At 38.8% G+C, this 22,271-nt stretch overlaps 2 protein-coding genes across 4 annotated transcripts; one reads left to right on the top strand and one right to left on the bottom strand.

Annotated features, from left to right (window-relative positions):
• Window positions 1-4,206: 4,206 nt before the first annotated feature.
• On the top strand, window positions 4,207-8,349 carry LOC110778260 (probable serine/threonine-protein kinase At1g54610). Of its 3 annotated transcripts, none has more exons than XM_056842888.1 (9): window positions 4,207-5,562; window positions 5,611-5,867; window positions 5,978-6,262; window positions 6,357-6,674; window positions 6,776-7,003; window positions 7,122-7,222; window positions 7,395-7,482; window positions 7,551-7,835; window positions 7,962-8,349. In XM_056842888.1, the coding sequence occupies exons 1-9, from the start codon at window positions 5,136-5,138 to the stop codon at window positions 8,142-8,144; spliced, it is 2,172 nt and encodes a 723-aa protein (XP_056698866.1). In that variant the 5' UTR covers window positions 4,207-5,135; the 3' UTR covers window positions 8,145-8,349. The 3 variants fall into 3 exon arrangements, with proteins under 3 accessions (XP_056698866.1, XP_021838524.1, XP_056698867.1); XM_056842889.1 differs by having other exon boundaries at window positions 4,209-5,490; XM_021982832.2 differs by having other exon boundaries at window positions 4,208-5,867.
• A 364-nt stretch (window positions 8,350-8,713) lies between these two features.
• On the bottom strand, window positions 8,714-20,857 carry LOC110778261 (uncharacterized). The gene is made up of 3 exons (XM_021982835.2): window positions 20,350-20,857; window positions 11,365-11,513; window positions 8,714-9,685 (listed from the first exon to the last, which is right to left on the bottom strand). Exons 1-3 carry the CDS (start codon window positions 20,588-20,590, stop codon window positions 9,002-9,004), a joined length of 1,074 nt encoding a protein of 357 aa, XP_021838527.1. The 5' UTR covers window positions 20,591-20,857; the 3' UTR covers window positions 8,714-9,001.
• Window positions 20,858-22,271: the final 1,414 nt, after the last annotated feature.

Raw genomic sequence — 22,271 nt, 5'->3', positions numbered from 1 at the left:
GGAAGAAGGACATGATTGATCGGAAAATCATGCGGGTCAACGACACCTGGGCCCTGTCTAAAGAGCATGACTCTACCTCTCCTGGACAATAGAGAGGACGACCACAAGAGAAGGAGATTCGAGTACAACACAGACCTCCTTACCATCCTAGTGGATGTGGGGACCAGGTTTGACCTTGAGCGACCCTTCCCAACGAAATCTCCTGCTGAGAATCGAGATCCTAAATTGTACTTCCAGTTCCATAAAGATATAGGTCATGATACCAAAGATTGTAGAAGTCTGAAAAGAGCCCTGGATGGACTAGCTTCCAAAGGACACTTAAAAATTATCTTCAAAGAAGCACTCACGACACAGGAAAAAGCCATTACAAGAAGAAAAAATCACCCATCTCAGCCGGAGAGGGAAATCACAGTGAAGGGGGGTTCATAGCTGTCATATCAGGAGGCCCTGCCGCTGGGGGACCCACCATGAGGGACTATGCCCGTAGGTTAGGACAAGTGATGTTGTCAAGGAAGTCACCGATGGATCCATTTCCTCGGATAGAAATATGTGAATCTGATGGAGGACGTGTAGTCACCCCACACATCGACGTTCCAGATCATACAAGTACATGTCAATAAACTACAATTAAAAAATTGTGTTAACAAACAATTTGATACTATTAGATTATTCAACGCCAATAGTAATAAGTACGTGGCCTGTAACTCTTGAGTCTGGGTACACAACATGCGATTCTCCAAATGTGAGGTACATTTGGTAACATAGGGGCCAATATGCATGGTAGTCGGTGTTCTCTCGAGCTATATGTTGGCATATTTGTCTTTCCAATGGAGTTAGGGAACTCAAGCAGTCTAGGTAGATAAGACTTGGGCCTTCCGCTGATATTTTGGTGTGATCACTTGTATGAAGAACCTGGTTCACCTGCTTCATTTGTTGCAGAGTTTGAATGGGAGTTGATGCTTCCTGCACATCATTGTTGTTGTCCCGACCAAAGCGTATAAAAAGAGACTGTTAAATAAAATCCACATTCTCTAGGTGACGACCAAGTAGGTTCACGGATATTACCATATCTGGATCTCTCAAATCTATCTGGGGTGATGAGAATACTTCACTAAGTCGTGGCCCATCCTGCACAGCTCAAAAATAAGCACATCCAATAGCCAAACAATGTTCCTTATCTATTAGGTGGTGATCAAAATTACAAGAAAAAATCACAACGTTTACTGTGAAAATAAAACAGGGATATACCTCCTCTCTAGGTTTAATAACACCAGGACTTTTTGGTGGTCTTCCCCTCTTTGGTTTTTCTAGAGGTAGACCTTTCTTCGTAACTGCAGGACTTTTGGGTGGTCTGCCCCTCTTTGGTTTTTCTGGAGGTACACGTTCCATGATGACTTCATTTTCTCCTGATCGCTCTGAACCAACATTAGTCTCCTCTTCCTGTTCTCCCGCACATATCAAACGACCAAGAGTCAGTTTGTTTTTATATTAATCAAATGCCAACAATGTAATTCATAGAGAACGTTTGGTCATAACCACCTCATAATAGGTTGGCATATAAATATTCAGTGATGGCCAATACCCTGTTATAACTACGAAATATGAGCATAGTGCACAAGTGAGTAAGTTACCAGTTGTTTATCTTTGTTACCACGACGAGTTCCTCTTCTTTTTGTAATTTTTCTCTCTGGCTGATTAGCATCGTACGTTATGCCGCCTGTATTGTCAGACTCTTCTTAGTTGGAGCCTTCTCGGTTGTTTTCTTTTCCACCGGACTCGTCACATGATCTTTTTTCTTTTTATTGACCACATCAAGAATTGGGAATTCCATTAAAGTGTCCATCCCATCAGGGAACTGGGATGCCGTGAAGCGAATATCTCCAATGTTGATTGTTGCACCATCATCATCATCATCATCCGGGTCTACTCCGTTTTCATCCTGGTCAATAATCAATTTCCTTTTAACAGAATTCCTGACTGGAGTTAAGAACGGAGAATGTCCTCGATTACCCTTTAGGCTGTTATCGTTGATAGAGAATGGGGAATTCGGAGAACATCCTCGATTACCCTTTAGGCTGTCGTCGTTGATAAAGAATGGGGAAGTCGGAGAACATCCTCGATTACCATCCCCTGTTTTCATCGACTTAATTATGAGGTCCTTCACTTCTTTCAATGTATACTCCAAGTTTCCAACCCTCCAATTGAGTTGATTCACATGTTTTCTATAACACTCATTCGCTATTCAAGAAACCATGACATAGGAGAAGAGAAAACAAATAAGCAATTATCCAAACCCAGAAACATATGAAAGACTTTTGTAATTCTAAATTTAATCTACTTACATCTAAAACAATTTCAAGAGAACCTTTTCCATTTGTATCTTGTATCCCTTCGGACATGACCAACACTGTAGTTCGTCGTTACTAACCTGTATTTGGGAAGTGACCCGGATACCTCCGCCTGCATTAACAAAGAAACAAGGACCCATAATCATTATAAATTCTACAAATTTTAAATTATATGTACAATTCATTTAGGGTTTAGTGCCCAATTCACTTGAGAAGGGGCTTAAATTGAAATTAAAGAGAGCGAATTTAGGTTTTAGAAGAATAGAATTTAGGATTATCCTTTAATGTACAATTCTGTGAGTGAGTTGAAGAGACCGAAATTAGTTTTAAGAAGAATAGAATTTAGGGTTTGAATGTACAATTCTGGGAGAAAGCAAGAAAGTGTAGGGGAGAAAGCGGGAAACAGAGAAGAAGGGTTTCACTGTTGGGAGGAAAAAGAGGGAAATTACGGACATGTTTCACTAAATCATCATTTTGAATTGTGTTTGGGTACTACCCTTGATTGATGTTGGCAATTTTTGTAATACCTTAAGAGAGGTAGCTACCAACAATGTTTACGGATATTATCCTTGCAGATGTTAGTAAATTCATAAAGACATAAGAATGGTAATAACCACAAACGTGTTTGGATACTAGCCGTAAATGATGTTAAAGAACATGAGGATATTCAGTAAAAACCTCGGTTCCTTCCTTCTCCCATGGCAGCGGCACACCTGCAACTTTTGCCAAGCAAATTCCAGGCATGGTAACCATCATTAAATCGATGGAAATTCCAGATTTAACACTAAAACATTATTATCATTCAACATATTTAACACTCCCGACAAATTGCCAAACTTCCGTCAGTACTCCATTGTTTCCGGCGGCCACCAAAGTCTGTCATTTCTCATTTCTACGGCTATGGCTACCGATAATTTTTGCAAATTCTATGGAACAAGCACCGAAATTCATTGCTCTTTAACACCTCCCTCTTTTGATTTCCAGATCTAACAACCCAAAATTTCGTGGTAAGATACAAGGACGAAACTATGAGAATATAAAAGAACTCCGGCAATACCCATGAACGATGAACGGCGAACGATGAACGACGAACGAGCTTTGTGAGGTCCATCACTGATTTACTGCAGGGCAATTTTCCGGCAATCGGAACTCCGGCGAAACCTTGGGTTAGCTTAAGCAAGAGGAGAGAGAAATAAACTTAATTGTTAATTAATAAACTTAATTGTTAATTAAGTTTCCTAATTATTTTATTTATTAATTTCAGATAATACGAAAGGTATTTTTGGAAAATTCAGAAATTACAAAAGGTATTTTCATAAAAAGAAATTGTGTAATTAAATTTAAAGATAAAAGAAATAAATTGATTAAAATATATTATTTTCATTAAATTTAAAGATAAAAGAAAAGAATTTTGTGTGGCCCATATTAATTCTAAACAATGGTCATTTTTATGATGACATCCCTAGTACTACCAACTTTTAAGGAAAATAACCACTTGAGCTACACTAGACATGTGTTTTATAGTGCATATTTAATACTTAAATATATTATGGGGGCCATGGCCCCCGCCAGCCCCCCCTAACTCCGCCCCTGTCGTGACTATCAACATAATCTAACTCACGTCTGCATGTCACGTTAAACATCTTAAGAGAATTATAAACTTATCGTGACCGTAAACACAACCTAACTCACGGTGCACATCACATTTAACCAATCTCATTAGCCATACCAAGAGCTCACATTTATGATTTAACATATACATGCCGGCCGTAGTTCCTAGTAGTTGTGACTTGTGAGAGGTGGCATTTCCTTTTTTATTTTCATACCATATGTGGCGTTCCTTCGTGGCAAACAAGTCGTTTTTACAACAACTGAAAATCCAAAACCAACAATAAGAAAGAATTTGTTTTGAGTTGGGCTGTTCTTCCCTCCATATTCATGCTTCTTTGTTACTTTCTCTCTCCTCTTTTGCATCATAAATTGTGGTTCTTCGCAATTCCCTCAAAACAACTCACTATCCATCTGGAAAAATAAAGGAAAATTCAATCGAAAAACAATATTACTTGTAAAATATTCATCTTGTTTAATTTTTCTCTTTCTCTAAAAACTTTCTTAATTTTTCCTTAAAAAAAAACTTTCTTAATTACTTCCAATTTGTATACTATTAATTAGTTAATTAATTGAAACATTTCTCCTTAAATTTTTTTAGTTCTTGGGAAGCTCCGGTGAGGGCCCACCTAGACCAGAAACTCTTCATATATATATTTTTTTTTGGGTATTTTTGTCTTTCAAATTTATTTATTTATTTTTTTTGTTGGATTTCTGGTCTGGGTTTTTATAATCTTTGAATAATTCAAGTTTATTTATTTATTTCTCCTTAAACCAAATCTTATAGAGTACAGTTTCAACATTTTGATAATTTCTTTTGATCATTGCATTGTTTTCTAACTAATAATAATTATTTTTGATCATTTCATTGGTTCTTTTCTATCGTTATTTGTTATCCTGGGGATACATTGCCATTGACTTTAATATCTTGAATCAGATATTTAGGGTGCATTGCCAAATTGGCAATTGAAATTACTGGGTTATTTAGAGATAAAACAAGTGGGTTTGTTTTCCGAGTTTTGAGGTTGTTGATTGAGTTGTTCTGTTGTTGTTTGAAGAAGGCAATTGACAAAGCTGATAAAATTAGAGGGTTAAAATTGGTGTTTTAATGCCAAGACATGACAAAAAGGTGTTGTGCGCGTAGAACATTGGTATAGAAGGTGTTTGTAGATTGTGATAATGGGGTGTATTTGTTCAAAGGAATCATCTGGTAATAATGATGAAAGAGGAGGGGTGAATAAGTCCCAGGTACATTTGCTTCCTTCAACAAAGAGGGAGGAGGTAAATGAAGGGTCAACGAATGTTTCAGGTTCCCTTAGTGGGGGTAGCCGGGCACCTTCAAAGGTGAATTCAGGAACTCATTCAGGAACTCATTCAGGAACTCATTCAGGTACTCATTCAGGAACTCATTCAGGAACTCATTCAGGAACTCATTCAGGTACTCATTCAGGAACTCATTCAGGTACTCATTCAGGAACTCATTCAGGTACTCATTCAGGAACTCATTCAGGTACTCATTCAGGAACTCATTCAGGTACTCATTCAGGAACTCATTCAGGAACTCATTCAGGTACTCATTCAGGAACTCATTCAGGAACTCATTCAGGTACTCATTCAGGTACTCATTCAGGTACTCCTTCGAATGGCTATTCAGGTTCTCTTTCGAATAAACAAGTGGATGATCAAGCCAAGACAATCATTGTTGAAAGACCATCATGTAGAGGGTCTCATCATCAAAGAAGGGCAACCGTGGATTTGGGTGTTAATGGAGGTCCAAAGCCAATGAGTAGTATACCCCGAAGCGTTCATGGGGAGCAGCAGGGCTGGCCATCTTGGTTGAGCTCTGTTGCTGGAGAAGCTATACAAGGATGGCTGCCTCGAAGGGCAGATTCATTTGAGAAGTTGGACAAAGTCAGTGGCTTTTAACTTTTTCCTTTTAGCACGTTGTAACTTGTCATTTCTTCTACATTGTAGTACTAGTCTCTAGAGTTTTTGAAATAATTGATTAAAAATGTTGACAGATTGGACAAGGAACTTACAGCAGCGTGTACAAGGCTCGTGACCTTGAAACAGGGAAAATAGTTGCTATGAAGAAAGTGAGATTTGTCAACATGGATCCAGAAAGTGTGCGCTTCATGGCTAGGGAAATACTTATCTTGCGTAAACTAGACCATCCAAACATCATGAAGCTTGAGGGTCTAGTAACATCAAGGATGTCCGGAAGCTTGTACCTTGTGTTTGAGTACATGGAGCATGATTTAGCTGGTCTTTCAGCAAGGCCTGCCAATAAATTCACAGAACCACAGGTACTGAACTACCCCCCCCCCTTATTTCATCCCCTTATTCATGATGAAGTATATCATTTTCTAAGACCCTTTTTATGATTTCCTCCTTTCTCAGATCAAATGCTTCATGCAACAGCTTCTCTCTGGCTTAGTGCATTGTCATAGTCGTGGAGTCCTTCACAGAGACATCAAAGGTTCTAACCTTCTCATCAACAACAACGGTGTGCTCAAAATTGGAGATTTTGGTCTGGCAACTTGCTTCAAGCCTGCCCAGAAGCAGCCATTAACAAGTCGCGTTGTAACTTTATGGTATAGGGCACCTGAACTGTTGCTCGGTTCAACTAACTATGGCGTTGCTGTTGATATGTGGAGTGTTGGTTGCATAATTGCAGAACTATTTGCTGGCAAGCCAATCATGCCTGGAAGAACAGAGGTAATGTTAATGTTAATGTTAATGTTAATGTTAATGTTAATTACCACCTTATACAATTGTTTTAGATTTCAAATGCATAATTCAAATGCTAACATTTTTAGGTGGAACAAATGCACAAGATTTTCAAGCTTTGTGGTTCGCCTTCTGAATCATATTGGAAGAAAACAAAGTTCCCACATGCAACTAGTTTCAAACCCTCACAACCCTATAGGCGTCGTCTGTTGGAGACATTTAAAGACTTTCCCCCTTCTGCTTTAGAGCTTGTTGATGCCCTTCTTTCTATTGAACCAGAGAAAAGAGGTGCTGCTTCAACTGCATTAAAGAGCGAGGTAAGTAGCTGATTTAGATTCATATTTCATATTTCATATTTCACTGCTGATTACAGAAATCTGACATTGGATATCTATGAGCATGTAATTGTGTTTTTACATGACTTTTCCCAAGCAGTTTTTCACAACACACCCACTTCCTTGTGATCCATTGTGCTTGCCGAAATGTCCTCCTACAAAGGAATTCGATATAAAAGTTCGTGATGAGGAAGCCAGAAGGTACGTAATGACATTGAATTGAACAAATTTTCAAATTTGTCTCACCATTTGAAACTTGTTCAAGATGTAATAATATCCCTTAGTATTGTGATGCATGACAATTTTGATATGTAAATTTATCAACGTTATACCATGGTAATGGGTAATAAGAATATGTGCATCTTGATTTCAGGCGAAAGGCAGAGCCTGGAAAAGGACGAGGGCATGAATCTGTTAGGAGAGGTCCAAGAGAGTCCAAGGCAACCCATGAGTATAATGCGGTATGTAGTATTTCCAGCCTGAGTAGAAAGCATTTGATGAATGGATTCCTAAAAAGTTGGAATTGCAGGAACAAAAAGGTTTGAGAAATTACAACGGTGAAGGAAAAGAAGGGACATCCTTTTCAGTTGATGCAGACAGGAGAAACACAGCAAATGGTCTGTCTCATTGTAGTACAATGGTTCACCCAGGATCGAAATGGAATAGGAAGTCAAAGGATGAAAATGATGCAGAACAGGGTTCTGGAAGGACTTACAGCTCTTCGAAAGATTCAAAGTCTCTCGTGACTTCGGGAGAAGCAGAGTTGCCACACTTGTCGTATACAAGGGATGACTGGTCTTCTGGCAAAGACCATGTAAGTACTCAGTAATAAGTATCCATCCATCCATTTTAAATACAAAGAATTGAATTGAATTGAATTTACAATATATATGGGGTTGTTTCGCTGATTATTTATCTTGTAATTTTATTCATTTCAAAGGGTTACGTGCCAAAGAAAAACAGGATTCACTACTCTGGACCTCTGGTTCCTCCCGGAGGAAACCTTGAAGATATGTTGAAAGAGCATGAGAGGCAAATCCAGCAAGCTGTTAGAAAATCACGCACAGAGAAAGCCAGAACCAAAACTATCAACCATGATGTTGCTTCACTTGTCATTTTCTAATATCAACACAGCATAGGAGAATTGAGAATTGAGAATTGAGAATTGAGAATTCACACACACTATTTTGCCTTATCTTTTTGGATTTTGGACATTTATTTCTCAAGGAAAATACTCACAGATGATGGCTGGTAGCTCCATAACCCTATACATGTATGTCCATATTATACCTGAATATTTCAACTTAATTGTTTCTAATCTTTGCAAACACATCGAATCACCAGCATAGGTCTTTAGCTTAGTTTTCCCCTTTTATAGACTACTCGTATTTGTAAACTACTACCACATCCGTTTCTAAGTATAAACTTCTTTCAAAAATTACAATAATACGGAGTATTCAGAAACGCTTAAATACAAATCTAATCATCTATATATATAAATCGTTTTATCAGTATTGTTTCAGATCATTTACCGTCAAAGTTAGACCTTCAAAATTACAAGATATAGCCTCTACTTTTTCCCGTTTTAATCAAATCCCAAGTTCACAACAAAAAAGATTTTAAGATTACATTCTACTTTTGCTAGCATAAAATATTCAATATATTACAAGTAAATAATGTACAAACTCAATATGATAGCAGGAATCTGGATGGCGTGGACTACGTTTCTCTTTATAAAAAGGTCTTTCATCATTCTGCAGTTGACAGTAAAATTAAAAAGGCAGTATTACTACATACAATACAAGTAAATGAACAAAGGGCTAACTACTCAAGTCTTCTTCAATTCTATGTACACATTCAGTTTAACACTTTAACGTAACATACAAATATATCTTACCAATTTAAATTCCACCACAAGCTTATTATTATTGATTATATAAGTTCCTGCATCTCGCTGTTGCCGTGAAGAAGAAGGTAGAATTACAGATCTTGCTTAGGCTTTCGACTGAGCTCCGAGTACTGACCCCCCATTAGTTGTAATATCTCTTCCCACAAACCTTCTGACGAAACAGGTGAACTACCGAATAATAAGTTAGTGCTGCATGCAGCCACATGCCAATAATTTGAATCAATTTCTTCTCGTAATTGATCAAGTTGCCAACCAGCATATCCAACAAAGAATTGGAAATCATTGGGCTTAAGCAACCCTTTTTTCACCAATCCCATTGCTTCGTCCAAACTATTTCTAGCACCAAAACACAGGCCAGGGATCACCTCTTCAAATCCAGGGATCTTGGGTTTTTCCCCTGTTTTTAACAGAAACATGCTTGCTTCGAGAGGCCCACCAAAGTGCAACGAACAGTCAGCAAAGGTGGTTGCTAGTTCTACATTATTGGGCTTCATGTGCTTGATTTTTTTATGAAGTGGGCGGTTTATTACCACTCCAAAGGGACCTTCTTGAGGGTGTCGAGTCCCAGATCTGAGGAGGAGAACCACACTTCTCTCAAAAGTACCAACACCGTCTAACTTTTCTGTGGCAACAAGAATGGACCCTGCCTCTGGTACTGAAATAGGATGGGCCCACTTCATACCAAGTGGTTTTGATTCTATATGTGAATGTGACCCATCATGGCCATGACTGCCGGACTCATCAACAGATTCTGCCTAATAAGATTTACAAGCATAGATCAGGAGACGAGACACAATATAAAACATATTTCCCTACACCAAAAAAAAAATGTAATTAAGGCATGACAAGTCAGCAAAGTGAAAACCATTGGAGCAGTCTATACTGTAAATTTGTATTTCCTCAAAAAATAAGTGTTAGCATTTTGCAAAACATAGCAGAAGTCTCATAAAATGATACAATGCCCTGATTAGAGAAAGCCTTTAATGACAGTGGTATTCACATTTGGGATTTGAAAAGAGTAAATTTTTTATAAAAAAAAAAAACTAAATAAAGTTAAGCGTAAAACAAGTCATTTTGGTCAAATTAATATAACTCAAGAGACTTATATTGGATTGGAGGAAATAACAGAATTCCATGTCAGGGCATTAAAAACTAATATTGTGATTTTCACAAGCATTGTGTAATAACTAAATTGAAGCCAAATGGCAAATTCAGCTAGATATAATTCGTAATGCCCATTTGAATTTACACAGCTTTCAGTTACCTTACCAGATGCTCTAAAGTGCACAAGATTTTTACCACGTTTAACACTAACACAACTAAAATTGCTATTACCAAACATTTACGTTACACTTCAATAACTCAATACCATGAATTTGAAGTGAGTTACAGAAAATATAATTGGAAGCAATTTAGTTGCTCCTGGCCCACAAGAAGCAACAAAATCATGCATCCATTGTGCGAAGGAAACCTTTACCTAGTTGAGTTTGATTTCTCGTTACCATTCCAAACCGTGTTACGCAAGTTCCAAACCAAAAAAAATCAAAAATTTACCATGCCCGTTGCTAAATGCATTTACTTTTCCTTAAAAAATGCATGTTTACCCATTGTAACCCAAATAAAAAACAATAGCTCAACAGCGGTCTAAGAGTTCATTTAACACAATAACAAAAGTTACTTTTTGAGAGAATTAAAGAAGTGGTGTCAATATCCATAAGAAATCGAAGAACATCCTCACAGAAACAGGCATCATGGATAACTATCTAAAATTCCTAGCAATTTTAGGATGCACAATGAGATCAAAGCTCGTGCGAGTAGTCAAAACTTAACACACATAAGAATGGAACTATTAGTGCGTGTTATGATTTACTTCATACTTCATATAAAATTAGGAATCATACTGAACATCTTACAATCATGTTCTTTCCCTATACTGTCCGTTAAAACCACATCTCATTCACAATTTGCAACTGCCACCCAAAAGCTCACAAGATCTGTGAACTACTTTAGTGCTTATCAAGACCAATGTGCAACATATTATGTCACCACCAATTTTCTTCCATCTTCACGCAGAATAACTAAATTATTTTCAAAAAGCTGCTGGAAAGATCTTCCGCGATGCACTAAAAAAAATCACATGGCAGTCTTACAATGGATAAATATTCTGAGATAGTATTTTATTATTTTTGAGCAGCCCATATCTTAATTCTATGTTTGGAAGGATGTGCGTCATAAAGACTTTTAACGCAAAAAATGAAATTGGAGCCATGAGTATACTTGTTGAAGATTTAGAAATTGGCACATGGCAGCCCAAATAATGACTAGGCAGGCATATCATGCAATCAAGAAAAATACATGGACAGATGGACCCACGGAGATATCAGTTGTTTCAAGAAAACTAATGACGACCAATTAAAAAATTTGATATGGTTACCTGCTCACGAGCAAAGAGTGTTGCCCTAAACTCTCTCCAGTCTGAAGTAATGTGATGAGGCTTTTGACTGGCGTTGTTGTTCGATTTCTTCCCATTAGAATTATTTCCTTTGGGACCATTGCCCCCGGATTTTGGATGATCACCATTCCCTACATTAGAGTCATATCCAAAGGTTAACTTAAACAAGGCTTCAATGACGAAAAGGTGTCACATTGAATGTAAGCAAAAAGTAATTGCATATTGGATGAAGGGTCAACTGGAAACAACCTCCCTTTACTATAAGGTACAGCTGCCTACATCTAGAGCTGTCAAACAGAGACTCGAGAACCACCCAACCAAACCCGAAGTGACATGAATCTGAATTCAATCGGCATGGACACACTGACCCATCATGACCCAAAATCCAATGAGCCAACCCAAATCTAATTGGACACCTGATTTGACAGCTCTACTTATATCCGTCCTCCCCTCAATGCCACCTAGGGCAGGGCCTCTTCAGAGGATTAAGGCAATGTCTTGTTTTATTTTTGGGTTCTTAATACAAGTAGGAACTTTATCAACAAACTCGAGATTAAGATGATGGATATACTAAAGAGCAAGAGATTCTGTGCTCACAAAATTTGTTCATTTAAAGTCTCTCATTAAATAGGTTAGTGACTGCCAAAGGGCAAGAATCTCTTTGGTTAACAGCGCTTGGCATAATGAGATTCACAATGCAGTATTAATTTTGCTTCCTTTCTAAAAAAAATTCCTTAGCTGGAATTATGAGAGTGGATTGATCCAATGTGCTATGTTTATCTATTTCCTGTTTATAAAGTTTGTTTTGATGTGATTAAAGACAATAAATGTTCAAGAAGACATTTTTCTAGCAACAGTTGAGACCAAGATATGAACTCAACAATCTTCCCCCATTAAATCCTGGTGCCCAAAAGGGGTATTATGTCTCTAAAATTTTGGTTAAAAGCCTGACTAATAGATTGGATATGGTGCTTAACATCAAAGCTACTTTTTTTATGAAGGGTACGCACATTATAAAAGCTGCTCTTGTGGTCAATGGGTAGATCCCAAGAGGAAGGAAATCCTGGGTTCATCTTTAAGTTAGCCTTTGAGAAGGGTTATTAGAGCCAAGTATCTGGAATTCTGGACATAATAATGACATGTAATTTGTCTTTTGATTTCATGTTTTTAAGACTAATCTGCCTTAGTTCACTATCACCGAGATTAATTTGAACTGGGTTGTTTTAAATTGTTTCCTTTCTTTGACAAGGTGTGTCGGCCCTTTTAGAAACGATCCTTGCAGAATTGCTTTGGCAGATCTCATTGCAAATTGGATTGTATTAGAAAGTCTCCATTTCTTTGGCAAGGTGTGGAATCCAAAGCTAAGCTTTCCTTCGAAAATATTCCTAGAAAGAAAGGTTTTAAGGATCCTGTTACAAAAAGATATTCTAGGAGATTGCATCGGTGATGGCATCCTTATTGGACAGTGTTCTGTGCTAATTCAAACTTGATATCTACATGTCCTAGTACCACCCATTTACCCACAAGCAAGCGTTATAAGAGGTTTGGAGAAAGATGAGATTGCCATCGGTTTAAAGAACTAGGAGAAGATAGACAAATAAATACCTCCTCCATTCGTTTTTACTCGCAACGTTGGTCACTCTCACGCATGCGAATGCACAACTTTGATAATTAATATCTTTGATTCTATTTAAGCAAAATTATAAAAAGTTGATATTTTGAAAGTAAATACTTAGACGAATCTAACAAAATGTCAAGATCTCACATGACTATGTTTTATCTTACATATAAATTACCAACAATAGCAAAGTAGAATATGTAAATAGTGGAAAAAGCCCAAACGTTACAAGTATTAAAAAAAAAAGAGGAAGTATGAGTTAGAAAATTGGTTGTAAACCCTATCAACTTATCAAGAGCAATACCTCAAGGTTGATAACTTGATTCCTAAGAACATCTCCTTAAAGGAAAGTTGACTCTAGCTATTTTTAAAAGAAGCAAGCTCTCTTTGGTATAGAGTGATGAAAGAAAATAGGACATTCATAAGAATGGGTGGGTGCATAAACATGAACACGAGAATTCTCATAAAAATCCAAAGTAGATATGTAAGGGAGATCTAGTTGCTCATTTAAAAGAACCAAAAGTGTGCGAGCAATCAATCTAAATCCTATTCCCTAATCTCGGTTGATTGTCTTTAGTTCATCTTTAGAGAGAGAGGAGAGGCATCGACGGCGGCGGAGCAGGGACGGTTGGGGTGGTGGTTGTAGATTGAAAGGAAAACGCAGTAGTAGGTGTGTGGGAAAGGTATTAGAGAGAGAGGTATTACGGTTCAAACTATATGGGATGAGTCAATGTGGCAATCAGCAACATTTGAGGCAGAGAAAGAATAAAAATTTAAATTGTCCCAAGTTCATTAATCGCGTCTTTATTACCAAAGAAGGGAGTGAAATAATCATAGGGCTCGCATCCTCGCTTCATAAGCAATAAAAATTTGCTCGACCACTAAGGGCCTAATCGGTAATTACAAAAAAGAAAAAATATATATTACAAAATATATATATATATATATACGGAGTATATATCATCATTATAACTAGTTTATCATAATTTTGCTAATTTGTCTAGTTAACTTATTGTGGCCATAAGAAAAGGTGAAATGTAAATTCCATCATCAATATTTTATCAGCATTTTTGTTTCCCTTTGTTCAGACAACATCATATGTGGTTCTTCTAACCTACCAAAAAAGAAAGATTTTGGATTCCCCTTCCTAGTTAAAAAATAAAAAAATAAAAAAACAAAGCATCTGCAACACCACACCACCTTGTGACGATGTTAGCCCTCTCCCCCAGAAAATAAGAGGAACGTCAATAACTCAATACCAACACAAACCTTAATAGTACCTGCAGGGGCTGCAGCTAGCTTCCTCACTTCACTTTCTAAATCAAACACGTCACTAGCAGTCAATCTACTCCTTAAAATTCACATCCAAACCTTTTGCACTTTAATTTTTATACACCAAATTCAGAGATGAATATTCGGCTGCTTTCTCCTCAAGAAGCACTTAGTAAGACCAAATTTCTAAAATTTGAATTGAAGTGTTCGCATGGAGATTATGTTGAAGTGTTCCCATGGAGACTAAAAAAACTTACTTTTCGTATTATTTCAACCGAAAAAAGAGATTTCAAATAAGATGAAAAGTAAGGAGCGACAATCGATATAGAACGGGCAGCAGGGGTCATAAGAGCAGCATCCCAATATGCCTTGTTCCTGGCAAACACATAAATATGCTTCTGTCCCTTTGCTCCTGGCTTCTGTATCCCCGCCTTCTCCGCTAGGAGAAGCTTGCGGTAAGGAGCCCGTGGTCAAGGTGGCGGAGAACGAGGTCGTATCGAGGAGATACTGGTAGCAGCCGGGGACAGCAGTCCCAGTCACAGCCAACAGTCACAGCCAACAGCTAACTTATAGAATATGTTAATATTCTGTATATATTCTTTTGATTATCTCATATATTTTGTATTAGGCAAGTATATATTTAGGTGAGATATTATAGCCTAGCATTACGCAATTAGTTCCATAAAATTAGCCTAATATTACGTTGATCATTTTGTATATAACTGAAGAATCAGTAATGAGAAAGCCACAGAAAATATTTCTCTCCCTCTCTTATTCTTTCATGGTATCAGACTTCTAGGTTTTCCGCTGCCCTAGACTCCTTCTCTTCTCTACTTCTCCACCTTCCGTCGCTCCCATGTCTGACTCCACGTTCCATCCGGCGCTTGCCGTCTCGAACATCAAGAACCACATCCCTATCGTTCTTGAGATGGAAACAGACCACTATTCCGCTTTGGTTGAACTATTCAAGCTCCATGCTCGGTCACACCGGGTTCTCGACCACATCATTCCACCAGAACAGGGCAAGGAGAAGGATCTTACTACGGATGAAGACAAAGAGTTGTGGTCGACTCTTGATGCTGCGGTCCTTTAGTGGATTAATGCCACCATCTCTACGGACCTTCTTCACACCATCATGGAGCCAGATGCCACGGCGCAAGAGGTCTGGGATAGGCTTTGGGAGACATTCCAGGATCACAAAAACTCGCGTGCGGTGGCTCTGGAACAAGACTTCACTCACATGAAGATGGTTGATTTCCCTAATGCATCAGCTTATTGTCAGAAGCTCAAGACGTTGGCGGATCAGTTGAAGAGCGCCGGGGCTCCGGTGTCTGAAAATAGGTTGGTTCTTCGCTTAGTGGCTGGAGGCATACAAGTATGTTATTTCGCAGATTAGGCATGCAAAGCCCCTTCCTCCTTTTTCAGAGGCTCGTTCGAGTCTTTTGCTTGAAGAAAAGGCCATGGCACAAATGTTCGATGACTCTCCCTCCGCCATGGTGGCTGCGACTCGAGAGGTTGACAGGGATTCAGATGTTCAGTCGAATCAACGACATGGTAGGAATGGTAGAAATGGTGGGAATGGTCGGAATCACAACAACAACAAAACCAAGCACAACGGGGACGGAGGTCGTCGCGGCGGCAAGGGTCACGGTGGCTCTCGCGGAGGCAGTGGCGGTGGCCAGCCGGCACCGACGGGACAGCAGTCAGCAGTACAGCCACCCACCATGGTCGTACCAGTCAGGTGGATGGAGGTGGGTTTCGAATCCGGCAGTAGCACCATGCCCTTACCCAACCACTGGGATTGGGCTGCTCCTTCTCATGGCCCGATTCGTGCACAGCAGACTCAAGGAGAAATTTTGGGCCCACGCCCAAACCATGCTGCTTTCACTGCCTCAGATCAGCCCCCGTATATGCCAACAGACATTGAGTCCGCTTTTCACACCATGACACTCGCCCCGCCCGATCCGAATTGGTACATGGACACCGAAGCAACGTCACACATGACATCCACCCAAGGTAATCTCTCGTCTTATTTTAATTTGAGCAAAAATAATGGTATTACTGTTGGTAGTGGTCAATCAATTCCAATTCGTGGTTGTGGTCATACTAGTTTATCTCCCCCAAACCCTCCATTGTCCCTTAAAAATGTCCTTCATGCTCCCAATTTGATTTAAGAATTTGGTTTCGGTTCGTAAATTCACCATTGATAATAATGTGTCGGTTGAATTTGATCCTTTTGGATTTTCTGTGAAGGATATTGTGACGGGGATGCGTCTCATGAGGTGTGAGAGCACGGGAGATCTTTACTCAATCACCACCACCATCCAAAATCAAGCCACTACTCCATCCGCTTTTCTAGCTTCGTCTCTTTGGCATGACCGGTTGGGTTACCCGGGAGCTCCTATTTTAAATTTTCTTAGGCAAAATAAAATTATTGAGTATACTGGAACTCGTAATTCTCAAGTTTGTCATTCTTGTGTGCTTGGAAAACATATTAAAATGTCATTTATGTCTTCTATTTCTACTACTTCCATGCCGTTTGATATTATCCATAGTGATTTGTGGACATCCCCTGTCTTGAGCTCTGCAGGGCACCGCTATTATGTCTTGTTTTTGGATGACTTTTCAAAATATTTGTGGACTTTTCCGTTGTCACGAAAATAACAAGTATTTTCCAAATTTGTATGCTTAAAATCATTCATTCAAACTCAAGTTGGGCGACCCATTAAGAATGTTCAATGTGATAAAGGTCGGGAATATGATAATAAACAGGTCTGGGATTTATGCGAGTCTAATGGCATGTCATTCCGTCTTTCTTGCCCCCACACATCATCCCAAATTGGTAAAGCAGAGCAAAAAATACAGTCAACTAATAATATTGTTCGAACTCTTTTAGCTCATGCCTCTAGCTCATGCCTCTTTACCACCTTATTTTTAGCATCACGCCTTAGAAATGGCTACATACCTCCTTAATACTCTTCCAAGCAAATTATTGTCCAACCAATCTCCTCTCAAAATTCTTTACCAACGGGATCCATCATACTCACATTTTCGGGTTTTTGGGTGCTTATGTTATCCTCTCTTTCCTCCACCACTATTCATAAACTCCAGGCCCGTTCCACTCCGTGTGTGTTCTTGGGGTATCCGCCAAATCATCGGGGGTTTAAGTGTTTTGATCTGTCATCCCACAAAATTATAGTGTGCCGTCATGTAGTATTCGATGAAACAAAATTCCCTTTCTCCCAATTACACAATGCCGAACCTCACACTTATCATTTCTCGGATGAAGGCCCAACCCCTTATGATGTGTATCATCAGCACGCTGGCCCAAACACACCAGCCCAAACCCCTCAAAACCCTTTGCATGAGTCCCATACCCCACCCATTCTGCCCGTGGACCACACTCTAGTCCAGCAACCAACTGGGCATGCTCCGTCCAGTCCACAGCATGCTGGCCCACATCCTTCACCTCCCTCTCCTACTGAGGTCCAGCACTGTTCACCGGGCCCAGTGAACACGCCCAACACAGTCAGCCCCTTGACCAGCTCACAAGGCTGACAGCTTCTGGCCATATTAGCCCAACTCCCCCTCCCTTAGGTCCACGCCATTCCCACCACCACCACTCGTATGGTCACACGTAGTCAACATGGCATTGTTAAGCTGAACCGTCGTCTTAACTTGCATACCTCGGTTACAAAATCACCCATTCCCCTTAACCCGTTGACTGCTCTTCGTGACCCGAACTGGAAATTGGTCATGGATGATGAATATAATGCTCTAATTAAAAATAAGATGTGGGAGTTGGTGCCCCGTCCGCCTAATGTTAATGTTATTCGTTCTATGTGGATTTTTTCGCATAAAGAATTGTGTGACGGTACTTTTGAGAGGCATAAGGTCCGTCTTGTAGGTGATGGCAAAACTCAACAGGTTGGGATCGACTGTGGTGAGACTTTCAGTCCGGTGGTCAAACTGGCAACCATTTGTACAGTACTCAGTCTAGCTCTTTCGAAGAATTGGTCTTTACATCAATTGGATGTTAAAATTGCTTTCTTGCATGGGGAGCTTAAGGAAACAGTGTACATGCACCAACCCATGGGGTTTCGTGATCCACATCATCCTAATCATGTTTGTTTGCTGAAAAATCCTTGTATGGCCTTATTAAATAGGCTCCCCGGGCCTGGTACAAAAGGTTTGCAGATTTTGTATCTCGTATTCGTTTTGTGAACAACAGGTCCGATAATTCTCTATTTGTGTACCATCACGGCAACAATATGGCTTACCTCCTCCTTTATGTGGATGATATAATTCTCACTTGCTCTTCAGATACACTTCACAAGTCTATTATTGATCTTCTTAGCTCGAAGTTTGAAATGAAAGATTTGGGCCCTTTGCATTATTTTTTAGGCATTGATGTGACAAGGCACACAGGTGGCTTATTCCTCTCCCAGCGCAAATATGCCGAAGATATTGTTGAGAGGGCTGGCATGGCCTCTTGTAAGTCATCTCCGACACCAGCTGACACTAAGCCAAAAATGAGTGATTCCTCTGGCACCCCGTATGATGATCCGGCACATGTTCGTAGTCTTGCAGGAGCACCAAAAAATTATTCACCCGGCTCAACATCTCCTATGCGGTTCAACAAATTTGTTTGTTTATGCATAATCCTATGATTGGACACATGCAAGCTCTCAAGCGTATCATTCGCTATGTTCATGGCACATTGACTCATGGCTTAATTTATTTCCTTCTTCCATCACCACTCTCCTTTCTTATACGGATGCAGATTAGGGCGGGTGTCCGGATACTCGTCGCTCGACGTCCGGCTATTGTGTGTTTCTTGGTGATAATTTGATCTCCTGGTCCTCAAAACGACAAGCAACCTTATCTCGTTCGAGTGCAAAGGCAGAATATAGGGGAGTTGCTAATGTGGTTTCGGAATCATGTTGGTCACGAAACTTATTGTTGGAACTCCTATGTCCGATTCGGAAAGCCACTTTGGTGTATTGTGATAATATTAGTGTCATTTACCTATCAGGCAATCCGGTTCAGCATCAGCGCATATTGATATGGACATTCATCTTGTTCGTGAAAAAGTGGCTCGCGGACAGGTACGCGTGTTACATGTTCCCTCGCGTTATCAAATAGCATATATTTACCAAAGGACTTCCTTTGGTATTATTTGAGGATTTTCGGGACAGTCTCAGCGTACGGTTACCTCCCGCTTCGACTGCGGGGGTGTGATAGAATATGTTAATATTCTGTATATAATCTTTTGATTATCTCATATATTTTGTTTTAGGCAAGTATGTATTTAGGTGAGATATTATAGCCTAGCATTACGCAATTAGTTCCATAGAATTAGCCTAATATTACGTTGATCATTTTGTATATAACTGAAGAATCAGTAATGAGAAAGCCACGGAAAATATTTCTCTCCCTCTCTTATTCTTTCACTAACGCTAGTCAGTCCTCTCGTCAGCCACACAACAGTGCCGAGCAAGGCCTGCGTCATACGTTGAAGTGCGGAGACTATATGGCAAATTAACCTTGAAATGAAACCTTATAAGATAAACCATCTTCACTACCAAGTGAATGAGATATGACCATGTGATAGTAGGAGAATTCTGAGATGAATACTACACAGTTTCCACATTTGCCAGTAAAACTCAACTAGACATTATAATCACTTCCGAAACATGAACATCCCACCCGATATTTCCAACTTTTAGCCCCTAATATGGCAAGGCTACTTAATGCCCCCCTCCCCCCAACCCCATTTCTACCAGTTTCAATTTCACAATCCCAATATGCAAGACCATAATGTGTACAAAATTATTCCAATCCCAAGCGGGATTTGAGCTGAGGTTTTGGGTACCATCCTAAATGCTTTAATCCACTAAATTAGTTAGCATCCACTCATGACAAAATCTGTAACTAAACTAATGTCTAAATTTCAAAAAAGTCCCATAAAAAACACACAGAATTCAAGAAAGTAAAAAGCAACAGTATAAACAATTACAGCAAAATAAAATGCAAAAATCAAAAGTACCCAAAATAGAGAAAGGCTAAAAGGGTACCTGAAGAAGATGAAAAATTATCAGAATCCTTCTTCCCCATAGATTTAACAATGAAGGAACTGTTATGAGAGAGAGAATACTTGCGCTTTGAAATTCTAAACTCAAAAACACGCCCACCATCTTCAACTGAAAATGGCGAATTCTTAACAAAATTAAACGAACTGGGTTTCTCTGGAAATGAACTTCGAGCAAAAATGGGAGATGGGTTATTGTATTTGATATGAACTGACCACAGATCCATTTTTTCCGATCAAAATAATGGAAATTGGAGGGGTTGAGGGGAATTAATTGGTGGGTTCTGCTTTACTTTTGTATCGATTTTTGGGTGGAATTTGGAATAAAAGAGTTAGTGAAGGGGAAGTAGAGAGAAGGGGCAAAAGAATCTGAAAGCATTAACCAATTAGTTACGCTGGAACAGAGGAGGAGGGGAGACGAAAAGGACGAGCGATGGATGCAGACATAAGAGGAGGGAGGACAGAGAAAGAATATGCTTTTTTTATTTCGCAGATTGAAGGCCTGGTCTTGATGGTCAACCATTTATCCATTTCCTTCCATTGTTCGAGCCAAGGGTCTCGGCTAGACTTGCCAAAATTGACCCGAACCCGAAAACCTGATCTGATTGATTCGATTTGTAACTCGAAATTAATTCGAAGCGACGACTCAAAATCAACCCAAAAATCGAATAGATCGAACCCAAAATCGATCTGGAAGTGATTTGACATGAAATAACCCGATATCCGAACGAACCGAAGAACCCGATCCGATCTTCACCCGAAACCGAATTAACCCGAACCGAAAATAACTGTAAATTTTAAATCAACCCGAACAGAAAATATAAAATTGATCTGAATGAAGAGCAACTCCAATTTATCAATTATTTTAAATACAAGTTTTTCTTAGCTGTTCATATTATAATTATTTAATTATTTATTATTATTGTTATTATTATTATTATTATTCTTTTATTAATTTATATTGTTTTGTGTTATAGAAAAAGGTTTCAATATTATGATAGTGTCAATGTAAAAAAAACATAGAATGATATGTTAGTTTAGTAATCTTATCTTATTTTTGGCTCATTTAAATAAGATCATTCAACAAATGATAAGAAAATAATGGAAATAAAACCAACATTAGCACATGGTAAATAAATTTAAAAATAATATCTTCAAGACATCCATTTTGGACATGGAAGATAACTTATCAGATAAAAATTAATAAGTAACTAAGCAAATGGCCAAAGTCATAGGCAATGTTCTATTCTAACTAGCTTATATCAAAATATTATGTCCAAAAGTCATACTGGAGTAATTCAACCCTAATTTCTTACAACAATCTAAGATAGTAATAAGCAAATATCCAAAAGTCAGATCTTCATAACTCCAATAAGATGCTACTTCCTCTAATTAGTAACAATTAGCTAATATATAGTATTGACATCAAATTAGTACGGATTAACAATTAGCTAATGTATCCTATTAACATCATGTTGATTATGAACAAGATTTTGGTGTAGCCCAAACCACAAAGGAACCAACACAGCCGTCATCTTCATTCACTGCATGTTCAAGGAAAAAAAGGAGTCAGGAATAGCATTTTCCCATTTTACCCAATATAAGCAAATGCAATATCTCCATAGAAAGAAACAAATCAATTAAACATAAAGGTTGAAATGAACTTACTTTCATAACCAACCAACTACGAGATGTTATCAAAGCCCCCACATGTCCAGGAAGAGTAGAACTTCTATACTTATTCAAAACTCGACCTCCTATACTAAAGGTTAATTCCGAAGCCACAATTGTGAGGGGAACAATGAGTATATCTCTAGCAAGACGAGAAAGTGTTCCATACTTTTACTCATTCTCTTTCCAAAAATGTAAGATGTCAAGTTTAGTTGTTCGTTCCAATTTAACATCCCC

This window comes from Spinacia oleracea, chromosome 4 (genome assembly GCF_020520425.1).
Source record: "Spinacia oleracea cultivar Varoflay chromosome 4, BTI_SOV_V1, whole genome shotgun sequence".
In the NCBI taxonomy this organism is placed as follows: domain Eukaryota; kingdom Viridiplantae; phylum Streptophyta; class Magnoliopsida; order Caryophyllales; family Amaranthaceae; genus Spinacia; species Spinacia oleracea.
The sequence above is the reverse complement of the archived record's forward strand: the minus strand, read 5'-3'. Positions and strand labels throughout refer to the sequence as shown.

Coding starts and splice junctions, on each gene's coding strand:
- LOC110778260 (XM_021982832.2), top strand. CDS start 5,136: ATGGGGTGTATTTGTTCAAAGGAATCATCTGGTAATAATGATGAAAGA. Junction 7,004..7,121: donor CAACTGCATTAAAGAGCGAG/GTAAGTAGCTGA, acceptor TTTCCCAAGCAG/TTTTTCACAACACACCCACT. Junction 7,836..7,961: donor GGTCTTCTGGCAAAGACCAT/GTAAGTACTCAG, acceptor TTCATTTCAAAG/GGTTACGTGCCAAAGAAAAA.
- LOC110778261 (XM_021982835.2), bottom strand. CDS start 20,590: ATGGATCTGTGGTCAGTTCATATCAAATACAATAACCCATCTCCCATT. Junction 11,514..20,349: donor TAATTTTTCATCTTCTTCAG/GTACCCTTTTAG, acceptor ACTCTAATGTAG/GGAATGGTGATCATCCAAAA. Junction 9,686..11,364: donor CACTCTTTGCTCGTGAGCAG/GTAACCATATCA, acceptor AAATCTTATTAG/GCAGAATCTGTTGATGAGTC.